The 24,356-nt window shown below is 38.4% G+C and overlaps 2 protein-coding genes across 2 annotated transcripts in view; one reads left to right on the top strand and one right to left on the bottom strand.

Annotated features, from left to right (window-relative positions):
* LOC135225788 (hypoxia up-regulated protein 1-like) overlaps positions 1-24,356 on the bottom strand; it is a gene marked incomplete in the record, with an annotated part of 558,991 nt that overhangs the window by 210,078 nt on the left and 324,557 nt on the right.
* Positions 1-24,356, top strand: part of LOC135225321 (hypoxia up-regulated protein 1-like) — a 124,389-nt gene that overhangs the window by 8,605 nt on the left and 91,428 nt on the right. The window contains exon 2 of the mRNA XM_064264653.1: positions 4,387-4,612. Coding sequence (XP_064120723.1) covers positions 4,387-4,612 — 226 coding nt within the window. The remainder of the gene's footprint in view (positions 1-4,386; positions 4,613-24,356) is intronic.

The raw sequence follows: 24,356 nt of genomic DNA, 5'->3' as shown, positions 1-24,356 counted from the left end.
GAGATTTTTTATAGTATTCTTGTACTATATTTTTTTTAATATTTACTTCAAATAATAATAATGAGAATAATAATAAATAATAACTGTAATTACAAAATTCATATTATGTGATAGTATTTTAAAGACATACAATACTAATCTATCAATGTCACTTTTAATTAAGGTTAACTCTCTCTCTCTCTCTCTCTCTCTCTCTCTCTCTCTCTCCTTCTCTCTCTCTCTCTCTCTCTCTCTCTCTTTTGCCACACAAATAATAATGTGGCATAGTGGTAACTCCCTCCCTCTCTTTCGCTGGAAGCATTATAAGTATTTTTTGAGAGAACAGAGAGATAAACTCTCTCTCTCTCTCTCTCTCTCTCTCTCTCTCTCTCTCTCTCTCTCTCTCTCTCTCTCTCTCTCTTGCTCTCTCTGCTGAGATGAAAGAATTTTTATGGTACTGGTATGTAAAATGTTTATTGATAATTTCAGTTTTTTTAATAATAATAATAATAATAATAAAACTGTAATTACAAAATTCATAATGGTAGTATTTTAAAGAGATGAAAATAACCTTTCCATTTCACTTTGTAAGGATAACTCTTCTTTCTTACTGAGATGAGAGAATTTTTATGGTAGATGCATGTGTTCATTATATTTTCAAATAATAATAATAATAGAAGTAGTAATAATAAGATAGCTAATTTCAAATGAAAATTCTTCCCTTCGTCTTTTTCTGTATCAATTTCCCTACCTTCTCATAACTCCAGTGACGCGAGCTGGGAAAGTAACAATGCCATACAATGGTCAACGAATTTAATGGTTTCTCTCTCTCTCTCTCTCTCTCTCTCTCTCTCTCTCTCTCTCTCTCTCTCTCTCTCTGAGATGAGTTCATTTTCATGGACATGTATTACATGTAATAAGTTTTATCATTAACCCTTAAACGCCGACTGGACGTATTTTACGTCGACATTTTTTGTCTCTCGGGTGCCGACTGGACGTATTTTACATCGACATACAAGTTTTTTTAAAAATTCGCGGAAAAATACTTTTAGGTCTACCAGCCGAAAACTCTTGAATCATGCGCCTTGGGGGATGCTGGGAGTTCACGGATCAAGGTGTTGTTTTGTTTACAATCGTTACGCAGGCGCGCAAGCGCGAATTTCTTTCTTGCCGCACTAAAAAGTATCTGTGACACATCTCTGAAATTATTTCGTCACTTTGACATAATTTTTTTACCATTTTAAATTAGCCGTTACATGGAGTATTATATATGAAAATGTGCACATTTTTATGTAGAATACAACAAAAAAATACTCATGATTGTAGCTTTTATCATTTTTGAGATTTTTTCATATAAATAACGATGTGCCGAAATTTCAACCTTCGGTCAACTTTCATTCTACCGAAATGGTCGAAAAACGCAATTGTAAGCTAAAACTCTTATATTTTAGTAATATTCAATCATTTAACTTAATTTTGCAACTAATTGGAAGTCTCTAGCACAATATTTCGATTTATGGTGAATTTATGAAAAAACTTTTTCCTTACGTCCGCGCGGTAACTCTTCCGAAAAAAATCATACATGCGATTGTGGTAATGTTTGCACCATTTTAAATTAGCCGTTACATAAAGTTTTATATATGAAAATGTGCGCAATTTCATGCACAATACAACTAAAAACAACCCATGGTTGTAGCTTTTATCAATTTTGAAATATTTTCATATAAGAAATTATAAGTGACAAATTTTCAACCTTCGGTCAACTTTGACTCTACCGAAATGGTTGAAAACGCAATTGTAAGCTAAAACGCATATATTCTAGTAATATTCAAACATTTACCTTCATTTTGCAACAAATTGGAAGTCTCTAGCACAATATTTCGATTTATGGTGAATTTATGAAAAAAAATAACATTTTCTTTACAGTTTCCGCGGCGGTAACTCTTCCGAAAAAAATCATACGTGCGATTGTGGTAATGTTTGCACCATTTTAAATTAGCCGTTACATAAAGTTTATATATTTGGGAAAATGTGCGCATTTTCATGTATATACAACAAAAAATAGTTTGAAGGTTGTAGCTTTTTCTATTTTTGAAATATTTGCATATAAATCACGATAAATAGAAAAAAAAACCACATTCGGTCAAATTTGACTCTACCGAAATGGTCGAAAAACGCAATTGTAAGATAAAACTCTTACAGTCTAGTAATATTCAGTCATTTATCTTCATCGTGAAACAAATTCGAAGTCTCTAGCACAATATTTAAATTTATGGTGAATTTTAAAAAAAAACTTTCCTTCCCTCCGCGCGGATTCTCCTCCACAAATCTCCGAAATGCGTAAGTCCCATTCTCGGAATATTTGCTCCGTTTCATATTAGGCATTTCATAGAGTTTTATATATGAAAATGTGTGCAATTTCATATAGAATAAAACGAAAAATATTTGAAAGTTGTAGCTTTTCTTATTTCCGAAATAATTGCATATAAAAAAATATATATAAAAAAAATTCGACATTCGGTCAACTTTAACTCGTCAGATATGGTCGAAAACTGCATTTGTAAGCTAATATTCTTACAGTATAGTAATATTCAATCATTTGTCTTCATTTTGAAAGAAATTGGAAGTCTCTAGGACAATATTTAGATTTATGGTGAATTTTTGAAAAAAATATTTGTTTACGTCAGCGTGTTACGAATTCATGCATTATTTTGTGATAATATTTTCTCTGTGTTGCTATTATCGTTTTACAATGTGTTGTATACCAAAATGATTGCAATTTAGTGTACATTACAATGAAAAAAAAAGTAACTTGTTACCTTTAACCGTTTTGTGCACAGCGCGATTTGAATAAATTATATATGAAATTTCGTTTTTGCGCTATCATATATCGCACTATTTATATATGATAATGATAATTTTTTCATTTCTGATGGTTGCATACTAAATTTCAGGCAATGACAAAAAAAGGAGCCAAAAATGAACTCTTAATCTTGAAAACTAAGCGCGCTGTGATTTTTTGAAAAAAATATTTTTTCCGCTTCCGCGCTCACTCTGAAACGTCTCCGGCACATGGGAGACATTTTTTTTTTACCGCTTCGGCGTTTAAGGGTTAATATTTTCCGATAATAATACTATAACTGTAATTAAAAAATTCATATGTGAGTATTCTAAATAAATAATCATTCAATTTCACTCTTAAATACTGTAAGGACAACTCTCTCTCTCTCTCTCCTCTCTCTCTCTCTCTCTCTTGCTCCTCTCTCTCTATCTCTCTCCTCTCTCTCCTTGTCTCTCTTCTCTCTCTCTCACACAAGATACTTGTCATAGTGGTAACTCTGTCTCTCTTGGCTGCAAGTGTTATAAGTACGTATGTAAGTATATACCTTTAAGGGTACTTATGTTTAGGATTACTTTGAAATTATATTAATGCAATCTCTAAGATTAATAATATGATAATAATTTAAGGTAAATTTGATGCAGGATGTTACATAAGGTATACATTTGGTGTTTCTATTTCTTCCTTCTTTTATCTCTCTTGCTCTCAGCAAAAGAACTGATAGACAGACAAACATAATTGCACAGTCCTCTCTTTCTCTCTTCTCTGGAGAAATATATGTATTTATGGGAGGGGAAAAAAAGTATTGCCTACAGACGTTCATCTCAATCTATTGAAATCGTAAGGAGTTATTCTCTCTCTCTCTCTCTCTCTCTCTCTCTCTCTCTCTCTGCTATTGGCTGTTTATATATTTCTAATGGTAAAATGTTTAAGATGACTTTAAAATGATATTAATAATACCAATTCAATGGTATATTTGATGTAGGATAATATTTTAAGTAGACATTTGGTATATGAACTTTCAAGATAGGCAGATATAGGTATTTTTAGAAGGGAATTTTAACTATTCGCGGGTTTGAGCTATTCGCGTGGGTGTCTGGTACACATCTCCCGCGAATACGGGGGAACGCTGTATATAAAAGTGTTTTATTGTAAAAGCAATTCCTAATAAGCCCGTGATCATTTTTTTTTTTTTTTACATAATTTGAAATGCAGAAGTTGAGAGAGATTATTTATGGATTTATGAATTACTAATTGTATATTGTTGCATTAGGTTTTCGTATGTTTTTGTTTTGTAAAAGAATAATGAATTTTATATGGCCTGGCATTGATAAACCAAACATTTGAAGTGCTAGGCTCACTCAGTTATTTAATTATTATACAAGGATTAAAATGCTGCTGGTAAGGCTAGTTTAACAAGAGGAAACTGTAGTTGTACAAAGAGCTGGCTTATACAAAAAATGAAACGACAGAATTTCTGGCTTTTGTTTAGGCAAAAAAGCTAATATTTCAGCATTACGATAATTTGCTAGGTATTTTTATCCCAGTTATTTGTGCATGTCAAACAGTTGTAGTTATTATGTGTATTCTCCCACCGCTTTGGAAGTTGTTTTTCCAATCCTGATTGTGGGATATTTATTTCAGATTGAAGGACTTCTAGATGAAGAAGATTTTAGGCTTCATGTGAAAAGAGAAGAGTTTGAAGAGCTTTGTGTTGATGTTTTTGACCGTGTTAAGGGGCCAGTTGATTCAGCACTTATATCATCTGGAATGGATATTTCTGCAATAGATCAGGTATAATTTTATTGCACTCTATGCTTTGTTATGGGTAATTTTAAGTGATCAGTGTGATAAGGTCAAATGAAAAAGGATGAAGGTTGAATGTTAATTTTGACCTCATGATTTGCTCTGAAGTTTAAAATCTGTGGATATAACCTGCTTTTACAAATTATTACCATTACATAGGGGATTTATATCTATACCATTGTGAGAAAGCACAATAAAGCCTTCTGAAAGACGGAACATTTCATATATTTCACCAGTGATATATTTAGCCATTCTCATTAATGCAACTTCAGTTTATATGTAGTATATGTATAAGTTCACAAAGTCTTGTAGATTTTTTATTAGCTTTATCAGAAATTTCAGAAATTCCTACAATTTACAATTTGGAGAGTATTTTCATAAACTACAGTAGCATACACATGACTGTCAATTTTATGAATTGTTTAATTAGTGGAGATGATACTTTTCAAAAGTACTCAATATTATTTAGAGCTGTGAATCAAAACTAAATTGTAAGTTGGTAATCCTTTGATTATCCAGATTAATAGAGCCAAGGGTCTGTTGGATAATGGCAAAATTTGATTAAAGGAGAGTAACAAAATCCAGGTTTCTTCAAATGCAACTCCGTACACTTCCTCACCTAACCTTGTCAATACCACATAGTAACCATAAACTTTCATTATGCTTATAAACAACAGCCATCACACTTTCACCTGAAAACTTTATAATGTAGCCCCTTCTTTTTCTGTCTAGTAATGGCACAGTTCAATTGGCAGGTAGCCTACCTGTGTTTACCCATATCCTACCATGGTTGTATGACCATTTTTGTATTTTCATACAGCAAATGTATCTGTTGTTACCCTATTGTATTATCATATACAGGCAGTCCCCGGGTTACGAAGGGGGTTCCGTTCTTGAGACACTTTGTAAGCCGAAAATCGTTGTAAGCTAGAACATCATCAAAAATCCTAAGAAAACCTTACTTTTAATGCTTTGAGTGCATTCAGAACTATGTAAACGGCATTCTTAATGCATTTTTCATAAAAAAACCCTTGAAATATTGATTACTTAGCATTTTTGGTCTTATTTCTTCTGCCAGATCAGCGTTGTAGGCGTCGTAACCCTGGAAATAATTTCTGACGAATATAATTGAAAAAAACCTTAACCTCGGAACGTCGTAAGCCAAACCCGTCGTAACCCGGGGACTGCTTGTACATGGGCTACAAAATGTGTATGAGAACTTTAGACCTAGGCTAGCCTAAGTGTTACATCCATTTGCAAAGTCAAATTGGCTATTACAACTATTTTACTTACAGAATCCATTTATATACTGCATTAACTTATTGTAATATGCATAAAAAAAGCAACCGTCCTCAGAACCAGCTTATTGAGCCTACTAGGGAAAGATGTTTTCAGCACCATCCAGCAAGTGCGTGCGAAAGTGTATATGTGTTGCCATTATTTTTGCTTAGTAGGCAGGTAGCTTACGTGTGTCTACCCATAGCCTACCATGGTTTTATGACTATTAACCTTCAAGAGCCTGGCTAAAAATTCAATATGCAGCCCCCCAGGCCAGGGAAGCTTTGAGGTCTGCCAATTAAAAAAAAAAAAAAAAACGCAATAGTGGAAAGAGAAAGATATGCAAATGCACATGGGGTAAAAAAAAAAAAAAAATTCTAAAAAATTTTCCTTACATTCCACAAGAAGTTGAAAAAGACTCCTTGTGGGATCTCTTTTATAAGGATAGTAAATGTTACCAAGTTATATATGCTTTTCAATGAATAATTTTATTTTTATAAAAAAAATAATAATTACAGGTCACACAATATTAAAGCAAAAAACTAAATTCAGTAACAAATTCTGAGTATATTTGTTGTAAAATATTTACGTAAATTATTGAGATTGAAGATACAGTAACTTTTTAGATTATTATACATGTTTTTTTAAATATTTCTTTGCACTTTTCTTTGCAAAATTACAATTACGTATAACTGACATACTACTATCATGAAAGATAAGAACTAAAACCAACAACTATCCCTGGTTATTTTTATAAACAAATAGACACACATCATGTGAAAGAGAGAGGCAATACATGCTCCCTTTAAGTCGAGATCACAACTAACTCATCATAGGGATTTGTGTGACTACTCAGTTGGTGAGTGCCAGGATATTTTGTTAAGTTGGTGGTACTAGTGTTGCAAGGGCCTATAGGCTCTGTACTATACAGTTAATTCCCCTTTGTATGGGTTTGCATTTGCCATGCAAGTAATTGCCTGGAGAGGAAAGCTAATGACTCATAGGGCCAGGAGATGTGGCAGTTGTCACTGCATTGGGCAGTGAGATGGGTGGTGCAAAGTTGAAGAGTGATGCAAGGTGAGTAGTTATAAGGCATAAATGAGTGTATAAATGATTACACCTACAAAAAAATGTTACACTACAAATTTAAATAGGTGAGGGAGTAACCTGGCATCCTACTTTGGTTTGGGTACCAAACTACTCAAAGTGAGGCACTGTACGTTATGGGCATGAGTGCCAGAACTCGATGGCTCTTGTAGGCTACCTGGACTTTCTATGCCTCTGATTTTTCTTCCTTGAATTTCTGTTAGGTTGATGGTTTGATGTTGTAGAAGTCAAAGGAACAGAGTCTGGGGAAGGAGCTGGAGTGTCACCTACTCCAGCTGCTGTGACAACCGAAGCAGCCAATAATTTCTACCTTTTGCCATCTCATTTCTTTGATTTCTGCAATCAGCTGAGCTCCTAGAGAATTGTCCACCAGAATCTTATCTTCTGAGGACTGGGAAAGAGAGGAAGAAGCAGTTTTTGGTGTGAAAGGTTCACAAGTTACAATGACCCATTCAGGCGCGGGCCGTATGAGGCTGTGAGCTTCAGCTATGGTTGTGGGAATCCGGAAGGGACCTGAGTAAATATTGGGTTTGCTCTCTTACCGACGCTGGTAGCTGGGCCAAGCCGAAGAAGAGAGGGGGGCCTTGGACTGGGATCTCCTGAAGGGAGTTTTATAGTTGTTCTGGCACTGGCACTAAGGCAGGACCAGGCACAGGAATTAAATTTGTGAAGAGCTCAGTGTTCAGGATGGACGGAGCCTGGTACTGCTCAGGGCTCTCAAGTGGCCTTGGCAGGGATTTTGAGGCAGGTCTGGGAGGACTATTAGTTCCTGATAGAGTCTTTGAGGGGCAGGATCCCTGTCCCAGGAGGATATCATAGCCTCCAGGAAGGTAATTAGCTACTACAAGTATGCAGGTCATTGTTTTGTGGGGCCTTGTGACTTTCAGACGAACTGTTGGGAGAATGAGTTTCGCATGATTGGTACTCTCAATGGTGATGAGTTTGTGTTATTCAATTTTAGCACCATAGAGAACCTTGTCTGCCTGTATCAGGGAGATTTGCATGCCAAAGTCTTCAAATTCCCTGACTTACATGCAGGATAGCAACCTTGAGGAGGTGCAACAAATACAGGACCATTGTCTGGAGGGCAATCCTTCCAGCTGGTGGAGTGCCCATAGACTATGCAAGGTGATTGTTGATGCTGCTTGGATTGATCAGAGGGAGGCATTGCAGCAGCTCCACCATTAGAGTGGCAATGGGATTCCAAGTACCATTTCCTTTTGCAATGAGTGCTCATAGGAGGTTTAGAAGATGTCCCATTCTTTGGATGGGTTAACCCTGAGGTGTGACTTGGAGAGTTATCTTCCGATTCAGGGAACTGGCAGAAGAATGGAAACTTTCCCAATCATCTGCTAAGGAGCAGCACTCGGCGAGGGTCTTGGGACGTTCTCACATAGGTAGGTAGCTAATGCACTGGTGGCATAATAAAAGAAGTCTTCCAACTGCATGTGTTTTAGGAGGTCCTTGAAGGTAGTGATCTCAAGGGAATCTCCCCAATGCTTAGCGGCCTGAGTCTTGTGATAGGCCCAATCTGCCCAAGTTTGACCTGCTTCATTTGGGTAGACCTTGCCACTGCTGCCTCCAGCATTCAGGGGTGGTTTCGTAGGCTTTGATGACTACCTTTCTGACCTCCTTGATATGTCTCTGCAAACTATTGTCTAATGAGTGGAAAGCAACCAATCCCTTGCTGCTCATGTTTGGCAAGCATCAGATAGATCTCTGCTTTGGTGGGTTCATAGCTACTGAAGATGCATTCCATTTGTTCGAGCCATGCCTCTGGTTCTGTCGCTCCACCTTGGGATTAACAAGTTTATGCTGTTGAGGGTGGACAATGGAGTTTCCAGAGTGGGATGCTCCACTCTATGTTGGGCAAGTGTCATGGCACACTCTTGGTGGGACCTTTCAAGCACTAACTCATGGTTTCACTGGTCCTCCTTTTCTTGTCTCTCTAATTCAGCAAGAGATCATTTCTCCTGGGCCAAGGCTTAATAGTAGAGTATAAATAGGTTTTAACCCATGAAAAATGGCTAGAAAAGGTTTTTCGACTGTTTTCCATTCTGTTTGATGTGGAGAGTATCATCCTAAAAATCTACCAGTCAAAGCACCGCAAAGTTGTTGAACCCACAATGGATGCCAGTACATTAAAATGCAATTGGCTTCTTAAATATTTGCCTTGGAATGATAAATATGATGTCTATACCTAGGTTTTGGGGGTCAAGGAATGCAATGGAAAATGTGAAATTATCTTTTAATCATCACATCATGAAATCCAAGAGGCATCAAGGATGGCTACCAATATATTTATATGATGTCTATATCTATGTTTTGACAGTCAAGGAATGCAATGGAAGTAGTGAAATTGTCATTTGATTATCATAACATCATGAAATCCAAGATGGCATCTAAAGTGGTCCTCAACATACAAAAATATCCTTGAATATAAAAAAATTAAAATTCCTTTAAGCTATATATAATTTGCCATATAGTCAACATATAATTTAAGAATGCATCACTTAGAATCAAACTATTGTTTTTAGTTGTTATCAGTACTTCAACATTCACTATCACAAAAACTGTTATTGTTCATTAAAATATATACATTTGTCAAATAAAGTATATTACTCTTGCTGCTCATCATCCTCTTCTTCAATGAATGTAACCTGATTGTACAGACTGTCACATGATTGTAACTGGCATTGTCCACATGCAGGTGTATATGGTAACCAATACTCTCTGTAGCTACATCGTGGTGTTCCACAGGCAGTTTTGCAATTGTAGTGAATCATCTTTTAAAAGCTTGTCTGGGCAGCACTCATATCTGACATAACTGGTGTCAATTGACTATCCAATAACTTCCAACCCCAGTTTAACACATCCATGTCACTCTTCCCAGTCCATAAGATTATTCGGTAGTATACTCGGAGTGAAATTTGGTGGGAGATACAGTTAGGGGTAGATGTTCTGGTACTACAAAAGAATCTGCTGATACAATTTTCTTGTACAAGGTACTAAGGCACAAAGATGCCAGTGACTCAACACCCTTCCCACCAAACAGGACAACCATTGCCTGGTTCCAGTGTCTTCAATCAGTTTTTTTTCCTTATGTGGGATGAGGAACTGATCAGCACAGGATTGAATTACAGATTTACCTTTCACAAACTTGAAAGACAGGGTTTTTTCCCAACACCAAAGATGCGAGATGTACTATCACATCCAAAAAAGGCATGAATGCAAAGCAACTGGGAGCATCGTTTATCTCCAAGAACTAACTTAATACAGTGGTACCTCGAGATACGAAATTAATCCGTTCTGAGGCGGCCTTCGTATCATGAGTTTTTCGTATCTTGAAACACATTTGACATGTAAAATGGCTAATCTGTTCCAAGCCCTCCAAAAACACCCCATTAAATTTCGTAATAAAGCTAAATTGACCTATAAACAATGAAATACTACAACAATTTGGACCATTCAATACCTAAATTAAGAATAAAAATGAAAAACCTGTAAATAAAGCGTATATTAGTGTACAAGAAATATTATTACTGTAACGTAAAATGTGGAAGCTTACCTTTCGAGTGAGGCTATCTCTGAAAGTGGCGGCAGAGGAGGAGGAGGACAAACGGCAGATACGTACACTTAACTTTACGAAACACATAAAATTACGAAACACATAAAAAAATGTCAGAAAAACAAACTAAACTTTACAAAACACATTAACAAAACTGTAACACTTAACTTTACAAAAAACTTAAAATAAAATTTTTGTCTTTTTTTGATTTTTACATCTCTTTTTACTTTTTTATACTTTACATAATTTCAACTTCTTTACCACCGAATGGATGCCAGTCCGTTTACGGAATTTTTCGAACCACCCATGAGAAGCCTTGAACTCTGGGGTTGCCGTTGATGTCCCCTCTCCGCCGTCGTCTTCGGCTTGGGGAATCAAATTGCCGAAAATAGCGCTGGCCTTCTGGCAGATTGCTGTCTCGGTTATCGTATCGCCATTGATTTCTTTGTCCTCGATCCATACAAGAAGCAGCCTTTCCATTTCATTATGCACATGGCTCCTCTTGTTGGACAAAATAGTCACGCCCTTGGAAGGTGTAGCTGCTTTGATGGCTTTCTTCTGCTTAAGGATGGTGCCTATCGTCGAGTGAGATCACACTCAACCGCATGCCAGCTTCATACTTTTTTATTATCTCCATTTTTGTCTCCATAGAAAGCATTCTCTTCTTTCTGTGAACTTCAGCAACTTTCTTGGGACCCATGACTCTATGTACTGTACGTAATTAAGTTACGTATGTAGTACGTATACTAATTAGGTTCTCACAACACGATAAAGTAGCACAACACGATAATATGTTCTGCAACGAAATCACTAATGAATTTACGTTACTAAACGAAATCGTTGGACCGAACGAATGCCGATTGCGTACGGTAAAGTTTCGGGTGCAGAGTGGCCGAGCTAAGGCACGCCAACACGTACGTATAGAAGATGCATGATGGGAGGGATGCTGTCCAATTAGAGAGAAGGATCTCATGGCTTGGCTAGCATCAGGAACCAATGGGAGAGCAGGAGGATGGTGGCGAGTCTACTATAACTAAGATGGCGGCGTGCGGCGCGAGTTTCAAAATTGTTATGGGGGGAATCTCGGACTTTCAGAAACCTTTCGTATCTTGAAAACTTTTCATATGTAGAGCAGTAAAATTTTTCGTGTTAGCTTTCGTATCTCAAGTTTTTTGTAAGTTGAGCCTTTCGTATCTCGAGGTACTACTGTACTGTTGATATGATACACAGTTGTAGCAGTCCACTTACTTGACTGGAAATAAAGATCTTTACCCTCAAAGTAGTGGCATGGTAATGGGATACTTCAACTGCAGCCTTAGCAATGTCTACATTAGCATCACCAGGTGACTTGATGACTTGGCATCCTCCTCTCCTTAGTTCACCACTGATCATATCAGTTAGGCCTTGCTTGTTGCTATTCCTTGACAAAAAAATCCTCCTCCATGCCAACAAACACTGTCTAGGCGGTGAAGCTGACCACAGGGTGAACTTTCTGCCCTTAATGCTGTTGGTGAGTGTTGTCTTTGATTGATGGACCTTCAGTGTATCCATCAAAAACTACTGTTGCGTTCCCATAATGTTGAATACTGAAATTGCGTTTGATTTAGCTATTGCACCATAACTGCTGCCCCTTTTCTGTGGAACACGATGTAATAAAGACCCTCCATCAAGGACATAATGCTCAGTCTGAGGAACTGACTCATTTGGAACTTCACTTGAATCTTTCAACTGGTCAGAAATGAAGTGAGCTAGCTGTAGTTTATCTGGCTTTTGAAAAACATTTCTTATCTCAAAAAGAGCTGAAGGGAATGGGCTAAGCTCATATCCTAAGCATCCTCTAATGATAGAGTACCTGTTTTTACCACTACCAAAAGTCTCTGAAATAAGAGTGCAGGATCTATACTTTTATCTGGAGCAACCTTGATAGCTGAAGCATCACCAAGAGTTATGGCTTTATCTTTCCGCTTAAACGAGTATGTGAAAGCAGGCTGTCCAATCATATTTTAAATGATTATCCTTCCAGTGCACTCTAATTCGTGAACATTTACATTTGGATTCGCCACTATGCCATTTGACTACATTCCGTAATGAGGAGTCTTCAGAGAAGGGTGAGCAGGATGCTAGTTTGGTTGTGATCTTTTGTATGCCTGAAATATCTCTATTCATCCTTGCATTGGTCAAATCTTTATGTTGCTCACTTGTAGTGTAGTAAAGGCTGTTAAGTTCGTACATTGCCCTGTTATACTTAGTAGTGATGGGAGCTGACATTGTCCACAATGGTCTCTGTTCTTCTGTCATTCCACTTCCTGGTGTCAGTCCACTAGAGGTTTTTAGTGACCTCATTGAAGTCTGTTCAATAACAAGATCAGAACTAAGGCCTGCCCAGTACCGATTACTATGACGGATCACATTGGGGAATTTTTGAAACTCGTTTGGTTGAGTTGTGCCATCTCCTGAACATGGAAATGTGCAAACTTGAGATAATTGTAACAGCCACCTGCAGCAAATACTGGGAGACAGTCAGAAACAGCTTTTAAATGCAATAACCAAGACCCAGTACAATCTGCCATGATAGGTTTTCTTGCAACTGTCAACAACTGATAATTAAGCCACAGACAACTTGTCTTTGACCTAGGACTAAGTTCTGTCTTGTGTTTGTCTAATCCTAGCTTGATTTTCTCCATTATATCTGATGTGACAACATTTTCCAATGATGTCTGACCTGACAACAATGACAAGTACATATCCTCATACTGAACTATTAGTAATGTGAACTCTGAACTGTCACCAACTAAATCTGAAACAATCATGTGGCTCAGAGATTTGTCAATAAGCAGGTGGCCTTGGATAGCTCTATAAGCAGGGGGCCATGGATAGCTCTGTGAACAGATTTTCATGTCATCATATGTTCTACTGAGTTTTCACCCTATACCTCTGTAGAATCTCTTTCAGCCCAGCACCATTCACGAGAGATCCATTTGCACCTAGCAAGTTCATAAGTGTGTGAAAGGAACCCAACAAGAGAATATGACAAATTTTCTACGACAATTTGTATTTTTCATAGCTACAAACCTGAGGTCTTAACACTAGGATAATTTCTAGCGCCTAGCCGGATCCGCTTAAAAGCAGATGAAAGCAAGGAATCTTGTGATATCTGGCAACACATGCATAGATCGGGTGAAGAGTGGTCAAGGACCGCTTATCTACGCCAGTCTTTCCCAACTCAGGATGACTTAACAAGTAGAGGGGCAGCTAGAGGTGGGCAGTATAACGTTAAGACCTCAGGTTTGTAGCTATGAAAAATACAAATTGTCTTGGAAAATTTGTCATTTGTTCATACGCGAACAAACCTTCGGTCTTAACAATAGGATAGACTCATACTTGGAGGGAGGTATAAGACATCCTAGACTGGCTGGGGGCCCACCCACCAGTCCAGCTCTCAAAACAGATAGTTCTTGGAGAGGGACTGAAGCCCGTTGAGAAGCTAGATAAACTAATATCTAACCACTCAGAACCTGAGTGATGTACAATGATATATGGGATAACCATTGTATAGGGAACCAAAGAGAAACTTTGACTGTCCAATAACAAACCAAGACACTAGGGTTTGTATTACTCCCGACTCCTCCTTGCCAAGGAGTTGAGCCTATGCTACCAAATAGTGGATAAGATATTGTATATTGCACGACCACACTACCAGTATGACTACCTCACTCACCTGTATCAGACCAGTCCAGCAAATGACGTGTCTATTCCATAAACCTGCCCGAAGGAAGAAGGAAAGGTACAAGAGAAAGGAGGAGACCAGCCAACTCACTCATCCACACAATCATCTTAGGTAAGATACAAAGGTGCCCCGTTAAGGGCAACTATGAGTTACACAACTTGTTGGGCAGCCACCACAGGACCCAGGGAAAACTTGTCCATAGATCTGTGGGCAACATCCTTAAGATAGGAGGAGGTGAACGTGGACTGGCGTAACCAAGTACCAACGCTCAGCACTTTTGAAAGCCAGAGAGGGACCAATACCTCTTAATGTCATGTGCTCTAGCCTGCACAGATGTGGTGGTGGAATCATCAAGAGTCAAGTATGCCTGTCTGATGGCTTCCCGTATCCAAAAAGAGATAGTATTCTTAGACACCTCTTTCTTTGTACGGCCTGTGCTAACAAAAAGTCCACGGCAGCCTGGTCTAAGGTGCCGAGTCCTTTTAAGTTAGCAACTCAGGGCCCGGACAGGGCACAATAAAAGCTCTTGAGCATCACCACCCACAAAGTCAGTCAGCGATGGAATGGGAAACGAAGTGAACGTGTCATTATGCACCGAGGGATTTTGAGTCTTGGCCACGAATTCCGGGACAAATCCGAAGGACACCGACTTCCAACCCCTGGTGTGCTTCACCTCATAACTCAGACCGTGGAGCTCTCCTACCCTCTTGGAAGATGCCAAAGCCAAAAGGAAAACTGTCTTGAGTGTCAGGTTCCTGTCAGATGAGCGACGCAAGGGCTCATATGGACTCTTTAGTTAAGCTCTTAAAGCACCAAGGAAACATCCCACGTTGGAGGCTTGAGCTCTCTAGGAGAACTCGACTGCTCAGACCCCTTAACTAGTAGGGAAAGTTCCCAGGAAGAGGAGATATCGATACCCTTAAGGCGTAACACAAAACTCAGTGCCACCCTGTAGCCTCTAATAGCAGAAACGCACAAATGTTTCTCGTCACTGAGGAAGGTTAAAAAGTCTGCTATTCGCTGAATAGAGGTCGCAAGTGGAGAAAAATCCCGTTTACGACACCAATCACAGTAGATCGCCCATTTGCCTTGGTAAACTTCGGAGGTTGACTTCCTAAGACTGCTGGACATGTGCCCAGCTGTTCTCTGAGAAAAGCCTCTCACTCGGAGGAGGTACTTGATAGCCTCCAACCGTGAAGAGACAGGGATTCTACTGACTGGTGGAACCTTTCTGCATGGGGCTGTTACAGATGCCGCCAAGGGGGAATCTCCCTCGGAATCTCTGACAACAACGACAGCAGATCTGGAAACCATTCTGCCTGAGGCCACAGAGGGGCTACCAAAGTCATTCTGGGACCCTGTGAACTCATCAGCCTGTTCAAAACCTGATGGATCAAACAAAATGGAGGGAAGGCATACACCTCCAGGTTATCCCAGGGATGTTGGAATGCATCTTCTGCTAATGATAAAGGATCTGGAACCACTGAACAGAACACCCCCAGCTTCCTGTTGTAGTGTGTCGCGAAAAGGTCCAGCATGGGTCTCCCCCAAATCTGGAAAAGGTTGTCTGCCACTACTTGATGAAGGGACCACTCTGTGCCTAGGATCTGATCACGGCGACTGAGTTTGTCTGCGACCACGTTCCGTTTCCCTGGGATATACCTGGCTGAGAGCTCTACCGAATTGCTGATTGCCCACTGGTGAAGCTCAACGGTCAAGGCTTGAAGTTGCTGAGAAACCAGGCCTCCCTGTTTGTTCACATAGGCTACCACCGTGGTGTTGTCCGACATGAGAATGACTGAGTGACCCTCTACCTTCCCCTGAAACTCCTTCAGACCCAGGAAAGCCGCCTTCAGCTCCAAGATGTTATGTTGCTGCTTGTCCTCCAAACCCCAAATGCATGAAGCGATGAGGCCGCCTAAGTACTTGCCCCAACCTGCAAGGGGAGGCGCCCGAGAACAGAAGGAAGTCCGGTGGGAGAGAATGCAGAGGGACACCCTTCAACAGATTCTGGTCGTCCAACCACCAACGAAGGTCTTTCTCACTTCCAAAGACAGAGGAACCATAAACGGGAGAGTCCCCCGCTGGAGACCAGAATTCTCCCAGTCTCCATTGCAGAGACCGAAGATGAAGACGCCCATGAGGGACCAGCTTCTCCAGGGAAGATAGCACTCCCAGAAGAACCTGCCACTGATGAGCCTGCAACTTCTCCAATCTCTGATCCGATGGGAAAACTCTTGCCACTGTCGTATCGATGACCATGCCCAGGTAGAGAATCCTTTGAGTGGGTACGAGGTTCAACTTTTCCTGGTTGGCCAATATGCCCAGGTCCAGACAGAACCGAAGTAGACGATCCCTGTCCTGCAGCAGCTTCTCCTTGGAAACTGCCATGACTAACCAATCCTGTGTCTTCCCCTTCTTTCCCTGACTTATCACGACCAAATCACCTTCGTCACTTGTACTCTCATCCACTTGTTCTTTCACTCAAAGTGCTCTTGGCTCATCACAAGACCCAGATTCTACCTCCTACTACTCACTCTCCCATGATTCCCTTCATCATCTGCACTGCATTCATCCTGTCAGAAAGCTACCCAACGATCTTGTCCAGACACTTGTTATCCCCATACTGAGCCACACAATACTCCTCATATTCCTTTAAAAAGTCCCCTATGTCTACTACCATATTCCTCGTATACACAGCCTTTTGTACTTCCTGCTCACCCTCACTCTCACTTTCACTACTTCCGTTCTGATCCCTCTTAACCTTGTCCGAATACAATGAATCAACTTCCATATTAACATCGATGCTCTTGATTACGCTCTTCTTACCCTTCTTCTTTCTATCTACCTGTTTCCACTCACTACTATCTAAATCACACTCAGCCCTTTCTCCAGTGTATTCAGTCATAGTCACATCCTGTCCATCACCCTTACTAACCTTCTCTCCCTTAGTCTTCTTCTTTTCCTCAGCCCCCTTCTTATTCGTGTCCTCAGGTTTATCCTTATCCTGTTTCTTCCCCTTCTTTCCCTGACTTATCACGACCAAATCACCTTTGTCACTCATACTCTCATCCACATATTCTTTCACTTTTAAGTGTTCCTGGCCCATCACAAGACCCAGTAGGCCTACCTCCTACTGCTCACTCTCCCATGATTCCCTTCATCATCTGCACTGCATTCATCATTACTCCGAATTTTTCGTCCATTTTTTCAACTAGTCAGTCTCTCCACTCCTTTCACCCCTTCTTTCATTTCCAATTTTGCACTCCATAGCATTCCTCTCATTTCCTCTAACTCACTCTTCAGCTCCTCAAACTCTACCCTTAACCTCTCATTCTCCACTTCCAATCTTTCCTTAGCTTCCCTTGCCAACAGCGACTTCTTCTTCAGCCTCTCCACTTCAGTCAAACCTTCTGTACTCATTTTCTTCACACCAGCAGTCCCTGTTCGGGCACCAAAAATTTAATGTGGCGGGATTACACAAGCAAGCAAAGAAAGCAAGCAAACCTACAGTTACCTTAATCGTACTGGCTGACAAATTTTCCCACAGCCACACTTTCCCCTTTACGTTAATTTTTACACGCAAGACAATTGCCTTACCAAAATACAGAACACGTGTAGTACTCACCTCAAACTCCAGATACTCAGGACTAGGTAAGTGCTGTGCTGTCCGCTGGATATAGCTAGACTAGGCTAGTGGAGGCACAACTACTGCTGAGAATCACAACACAAAACAACCAACTGAGAACACAACCATACAACAACAGGCAGACAAATCACTGCACAGACAAACACCAACAGCTCAAAACAACACGACAACCATACATCAACTCCAACCCAGCACAACAAACCACCAACACTGTCTCCAACAGACAACTCAAGAAACCACCAAAACGCAAAATCGAGTACAACGCACCTCTCCAGCTCAACAATCACCAGATAGATACTCTCAACAACTATACAACATCAATATCAACCAAGAAAACACCAAATAACACTGGCTACTTCTGAATCTGACTGTCTTCTCCAACTTACTGATTTCATGCAACCCTCAGAGACGTTGTCAGATATAAACTACCATCATTACTCCACCATAGCACATTCGTGTTCATGAGGTTGGGAGTGGGGCTCGTCGAAGGAAGGCATTCCTGTCTTCGATACATAGCAGTGTATCTCTTGTATGTGCGAGTAATGCCTTGTCGACTTCCCTTCACGGCCGTGTCTCTCCCTCTCATGTATGTATTTGTGACAGTGGGCGTGTTGAGTGACGAGTGTTTCTCCGTCTTCCGTACGCAGACGTGACTCATCCTTGCACATACATGCTGATGATATTAGAGTTGCTACCCCCTCTACCTTAACCATATTTTTTAGGGCTGTTGCCTTGTATGATAAGGCGCCCTATGAGGTAATGTTAGACTTGCGATAATCTTACGCTAAGTCGGTTGGTATTGCACTTCCATCTTCAATGGAGTGTCTTGGGGTTTGTAGATCACTTACGAAGTCGGGATTATCTTCTTGTTTATGACGACGATGTGTTAAACTCATGATGATTCGGTGAGGAGGTTCTTGTAGAAAACACAAAGTATAAAAATATATATATTCTTCTTAGTTTACATGGTGAAGATCAGGTATGATTGTACAAGTCTTCTAATAACGATAGCTTGATCGCTTCTGCCAATGATGATGGCTAATTCTATTTTCTCTACATGATAAAGCTTAGGTAAAGAGATACAGGTCTTCTAATGACGATAGCTAACTCTGTTCTGCTGTACTACCATCTCGGTTACCAGTTATAAAGGAAGCAGATAGTAGCTCGAACATATGAACATACAATCAAAATGAGACACGCTACAGATCACGTAGGCCGTTTGAATTATAGGTCGCGGTAGTTGTCTCAAGCAGGGAGCTTGGACTAATGTTTATAAACAATTGAATGACTACAGGTGACGGCATGTTATCTTAGCCTACTTTTATTGTATATGTCATCTTTAGCGTCTAGTCTGATCACATTCCTGCAAGCAATCTGGTTGAACCTCTTTAGTTTTAGTCTTATATATATGGGACTAACATTCCATATTTTTATTATGTAAACACTTACATTAGCTCGGTCAGCTACCAAAACCAACTACTGAATATTACTCAAACTTGACTTGCATTTGACTTATAGGAGTGTGATACAGACACTATGTGAATATATATAATAATCTATAATTATTATATATATGATATATAATATATAGACATAATATATATATCTATATATAGATATATATATATATATAAATATAAGTAAATTAAAAATTCATGGGTGTACATGAATTGATTCAAGTAATAAAATATAAAACAATGCTATTGGTAAATTAATAGTGATCATGTATATATAATGATACAGTTTTTTCACTTCATCTCATTAAGATACATATGCTACAGAAAATACTAATGTACTCTGACAATTGCATAGAATGAAGATTAACATGATAAAAATCATATTTTAAGTGATAAAAAAATTTCTATATATGAATTGATAAAAATTATTAATGTTTATGCTAACTGTTATATATCTGATTCATTAATCCATATAGTACTAACTCATATAGAACTGCAGATAGTGGTAAGATAAAAGGTAACAGATTGTTTATAGGCTAATGATTTGTTTATACATATGTATATGGATTCATATAATTATGATTAATATATGTGCACTTTAAAATAGATTCTTATTGCGTACATCGCAAAGATATATTTTCGATTCTGTTATTTATGATCATTTGTGTATATAGATTCCTAGTGCGTACACGCAAAAATATTTATTTCGATTCTGTTATTTATGATCATTTATATATAGGATACATGATACTTTATATATATAGGATACATGACCGAGGTTATACTACTTCACATTTAACTAGCTTTCGAACAACTTTTCGTCCATTACACAGTTTCCAGACAACCACCTATAGCCAAATGAAAGGGCCAATTTCACAGGGTTAAAACAAGGGGAAAAATTTGCCTGGGGGCTGGTCCAACGTTCTATTTTGCGCTCATACTTATTCTCTGCATCCTAAGCTACACGATTACGTTCGCGATGAATAAAATCAATCCCCAGCACGAGTCCTTTGCCAGCAAAGTAGAGTTGAATATCCTTCGGGTCGTAATTGTCGGAAGTATGTCCCTTTTGTAGTCGATTTCTGACAGCCGCAGAAGCATTCCGCATTAAAACGAGATTAACGACGGGATACGGTGTCGGTCGAAGAAGTCCATGATGGTGCTTATTCCTTTCACATTGTAGGCGGTTGTTACTCGACTGCCGTCGTCCGCAGCGACGAACGATTTTTTGAAGTTGCGATGTGAAACTCTCGTACTGCAGGATACTGTAACAGGTTCCATTAATCAGCCTGCAAGTGAAATTATACTTGTCACAAGGGCAAAGTAAATTCAGACGACATCCAAATACAGGGGAGGGGAAAGAGAGCCATTAGACCAGACTAACCCACATGAATTCGCTGATATTTGGAATTCAAAAGAGTCAGCTGTACAAAACTTTTTTATCCATGGCATTAACAATGAGTGAACCTATCCAGGTCTATGATGACTGTAAAAATATCCATAATTATAAAAAATAAACAGATCAATACGAATCCCAAAGAAAAATTCGATATTACTGGTAGTAAACAAATTACTAGACAAAGAAGTGGAAAACGGAGCTATTTGTAAAATTGCCAGGCAACATAAGAGTCTAAGAGAAGATTAATCATGATTCTGTATTTCTCTATGCTAACTGAAATTAAGTTGTGATAAAATCTGATCCTATGTGCCCTAACAAAAGTTTCATATTCAATTTTCTCGCGCGCATCCTCCGAGGTTAATTTTTAAAACTTTATTAATAGGTAGGAGATGCAACGAAAAAACCCACTATGTAACTAATTTCTAAATAAACTTTGGGTTTTTTCAAGAAAATGTGACATTTTCCCCCATGAATGTGATTTACTTGGATTGTATAAGCTATGTGTTGCAAGTCATATTTCATATCCATGACTTGATACTTCTAAATGTCCGTTTACCAATGTCATAAGCTCAATTATTGATTCTAATTGTCTATGAGGTTCAGAAAAAAAATTAATTCATTTTGTTGTTATAGAAATTCTATTTGCTTATTTTGTTATTAATTTTAAAATGATTGCAACTCCTTAACTAAAGTTGCATTGCGCATACGGATAGACACGTCTGCCTTGCCCATGAGAAGTTCGGGCTAAGCATTCCTTTCTCCAGACATCTGCGTTCGCAAGCAGAGACGACACACAGATGAAGCCTGTGTAAGCAGATTATTGAGGTTAAGAGGAACAAATGCTGATACAGCAATGATGACGTCGTCACTTGGCAGGAGATTGCTCTCAGCCAGCTAAGAGTTACGTGACTTGCTGTAATTAAATATGACTTTAGTATTTTCGAATGATATTTTTTTGTTTTTTAATACTCGACCCACATGAGAAGAATGTCTGAAAAAAAACAGTACCAATATTGAACAATATACAGGCGGTCCCCGGGTTACGACGGGTCCGCATACGACGTTCCGAGGATACGACGCTTTTTCTTAAATATTAATTGAAAAATCCGCCTGGGTTACGACGCTTGTTCCGAAAGGTTACGACGCTGACGCTTCCGACGCTCCGAGTTTACACGCTTTTAAAAAAAAACACAAACTATGATAAGAATCCTTTATAGTTTAGCACAGTTTCTCTCTCTCTCTCTCTCTCTCTGTATTTTCTGATGAAAATAATCACTAATTAGTGTATTTTGATGTTTATTTTCATGACTAAATACATTTCATATATAAAATTAATCAGACTGCGATCATGAAGCCAACAAATACATATGTATTTTTTAGAATTCTTCTTCTGTTTTAATATTACATTACAATGTTTCATTATAGCTGTCAGTAACTCGGTATCTCCATAAAAATAATAATTCTCTCTGCTCTCTCTCTCTCTCTCTCTCTCTCTCTCTCTCTCTCTCTCTCTCTCTCTCTCTCTCTCTCTCTCTCTCTCTCTCTCTACTACAAAGATGTATGTTTTTTTTGTATGATAGAGAAATGATTTACTATTTTCAAATATTAATATTAATTTATTACAGCATAATATCAATTCAATAAAGAAAAATACCATAGTGAATTAGTAAGATTTTAGCTTATATTTAAAAAATTATGGAAGAATGAAGGAAATCCCAGTCTTCTCTGTAACCTTTTCCTCAGATGCAGGTACTAAAACTGTCAAGATATATCAAGTTCTGTGACAGCCCGAGGGGGGGGGAAGAGTTGGGGGAAGAGTTGGGGGAAGAGCTGCAGTGTTGCAATGACGTGGTCCCCCTGAATTTTTTCCCCCCTCTCTCCTCTCTCTCTCTCTATCTTCGTCTTCTCTCTCTCTCTTCATCTCTTCTCTCTCTCTACTCTCTCTCTCTCTCTCTCATTTACTGAGACTCTGAGATTTTTTATGTACTTGTACTATTTGTTTTTAATACTTTCAAATAATAATAATAATAATAATAATAATAATAAAATAATAATAACTGTAATTACAAAATTCATATGTGATAGTATTTAAAGAAATACAATACGTACTAATCTATCCATGTCAGTTTTAATTAAGGTTAACTCTCTCTCTCTCTCTCTCCTCTCTCTCTCTCTCTCCAAATCTTCTCTCTCCGCCTCTCTCTCTCTCTCTCTCTCTCTCATCTCTCTCTCTCTCTTCTTTTTGGCCAACACAAGATAATAATGTGTCATTGTGGTAACTCAATCCCTCTCTTTTCGCTGGAAGCGTTATAAGTATTTTTTGAGAGAACAGAGAGAGATAAACACACACTCTCTCTCTCTCTCTCTTTACCGAGATGAAAGAATTTTTATGGTACTAGTATGTAAAATGTTTTTTGATAATTTCAGTTATTTAATAATAATAATAATAATAATAATAATAATAATAAAACTTTAATTACAAAATTAATAATGGTTGTATTTTAAAGAGATGAAAATGACCTTTCCATTTCACTTGTAAGGATAATTCCTCTTTCTTACTGAGATGAGAGAATTTTTATGGTAGATTGCATGTGTTTATTATATTTTTCAAATAATAATGATAATAATAATATGATAATAATAATAATAATAGAAGTAGTAATAATACGATAAATCTAATTTCAAAAGAAAATTCTTCCCTTTGTCTTTTTCTGTATCAATTTCCCTAACTCAACTCGAGTGACACTCGGAGCTTAATGCCATACAATGGGCAACGAATTTAATGGTTTTTTATGTAACTTTCTCTCTCTCTCTCTCTCTCTCTCTCTCTCTCTCTCTCTCCTCTCTCTCTCTTCTCTCTCTCTCTCTCTTACTGAGATGAGATCATTTTCATGGACATGTATGTAATAAGTTTATCATTAATATTTTTCCAATAATAATACTTATTAACTGTAAGTACAAAATTCATATCTGAGTATTTTAAATACAATAATCATTCCATTTCTCTCTTTTAAATACTGTGAGGACAACTCTCTCTCTCTCTCTCTCTCTCTCTCTCTCTCCTCTCTCTCGTCTCTCTCTCTCTCTCTCTCTCTCTCTCCACAAGATACTTGTCATACATTTGGTGTTTCTATTTCTTCCTTTTATCTCTCTCGCTCTCAGCAAAAGAATTGATAGACAGACAAACATAATTGCACAGTCCTCTCTTTCTCTCTTCTCTGGAGAAATATATGTGTTTATGGGAGGGGAAAAAGTTGCCTACAGAACTCATTTCAATCTATGAAACCGTAAGGAGTTATTTTTTTTTTTTCTCTCTCTCTCTCTCTCTCTCTCTCTCTTGTATTTTAATGAAAATATACAGTAATTTGTGAATACACAGTGTTGCACATGAAAAAGTAAATTAGTGATAATTTTAGAGATAAGCCCATAAGAAAAATTGCAAATTAGTAGTGAAATTTTCCCTGTGGACATGTTTTCAAGAACGTCGTTCCGGCTTACGACGATTTTCGGGTTACGACGCGTCTTAAGAACGACCCTCCCTCCTTCT

The sequence above is a fragment of the Macrobrachium nipponense genome, chromosome 13, assembly GCF_015104395.2.
Source record: "Macrobrachium nipponense isolate FS-2020 chromosome 13, ASM1510439v2, whole genome shotgun sequence".
Lineage (NCBI taxonomy): Eukaryota > Metazoa > Arthropoda > Malacostraca > Decapoda > Palaemonidae > Macrobrachium > Macrobrachium nipponense.
This window is presented reverse-complemented; position numbering and strand designations above follow the sequence as displayed.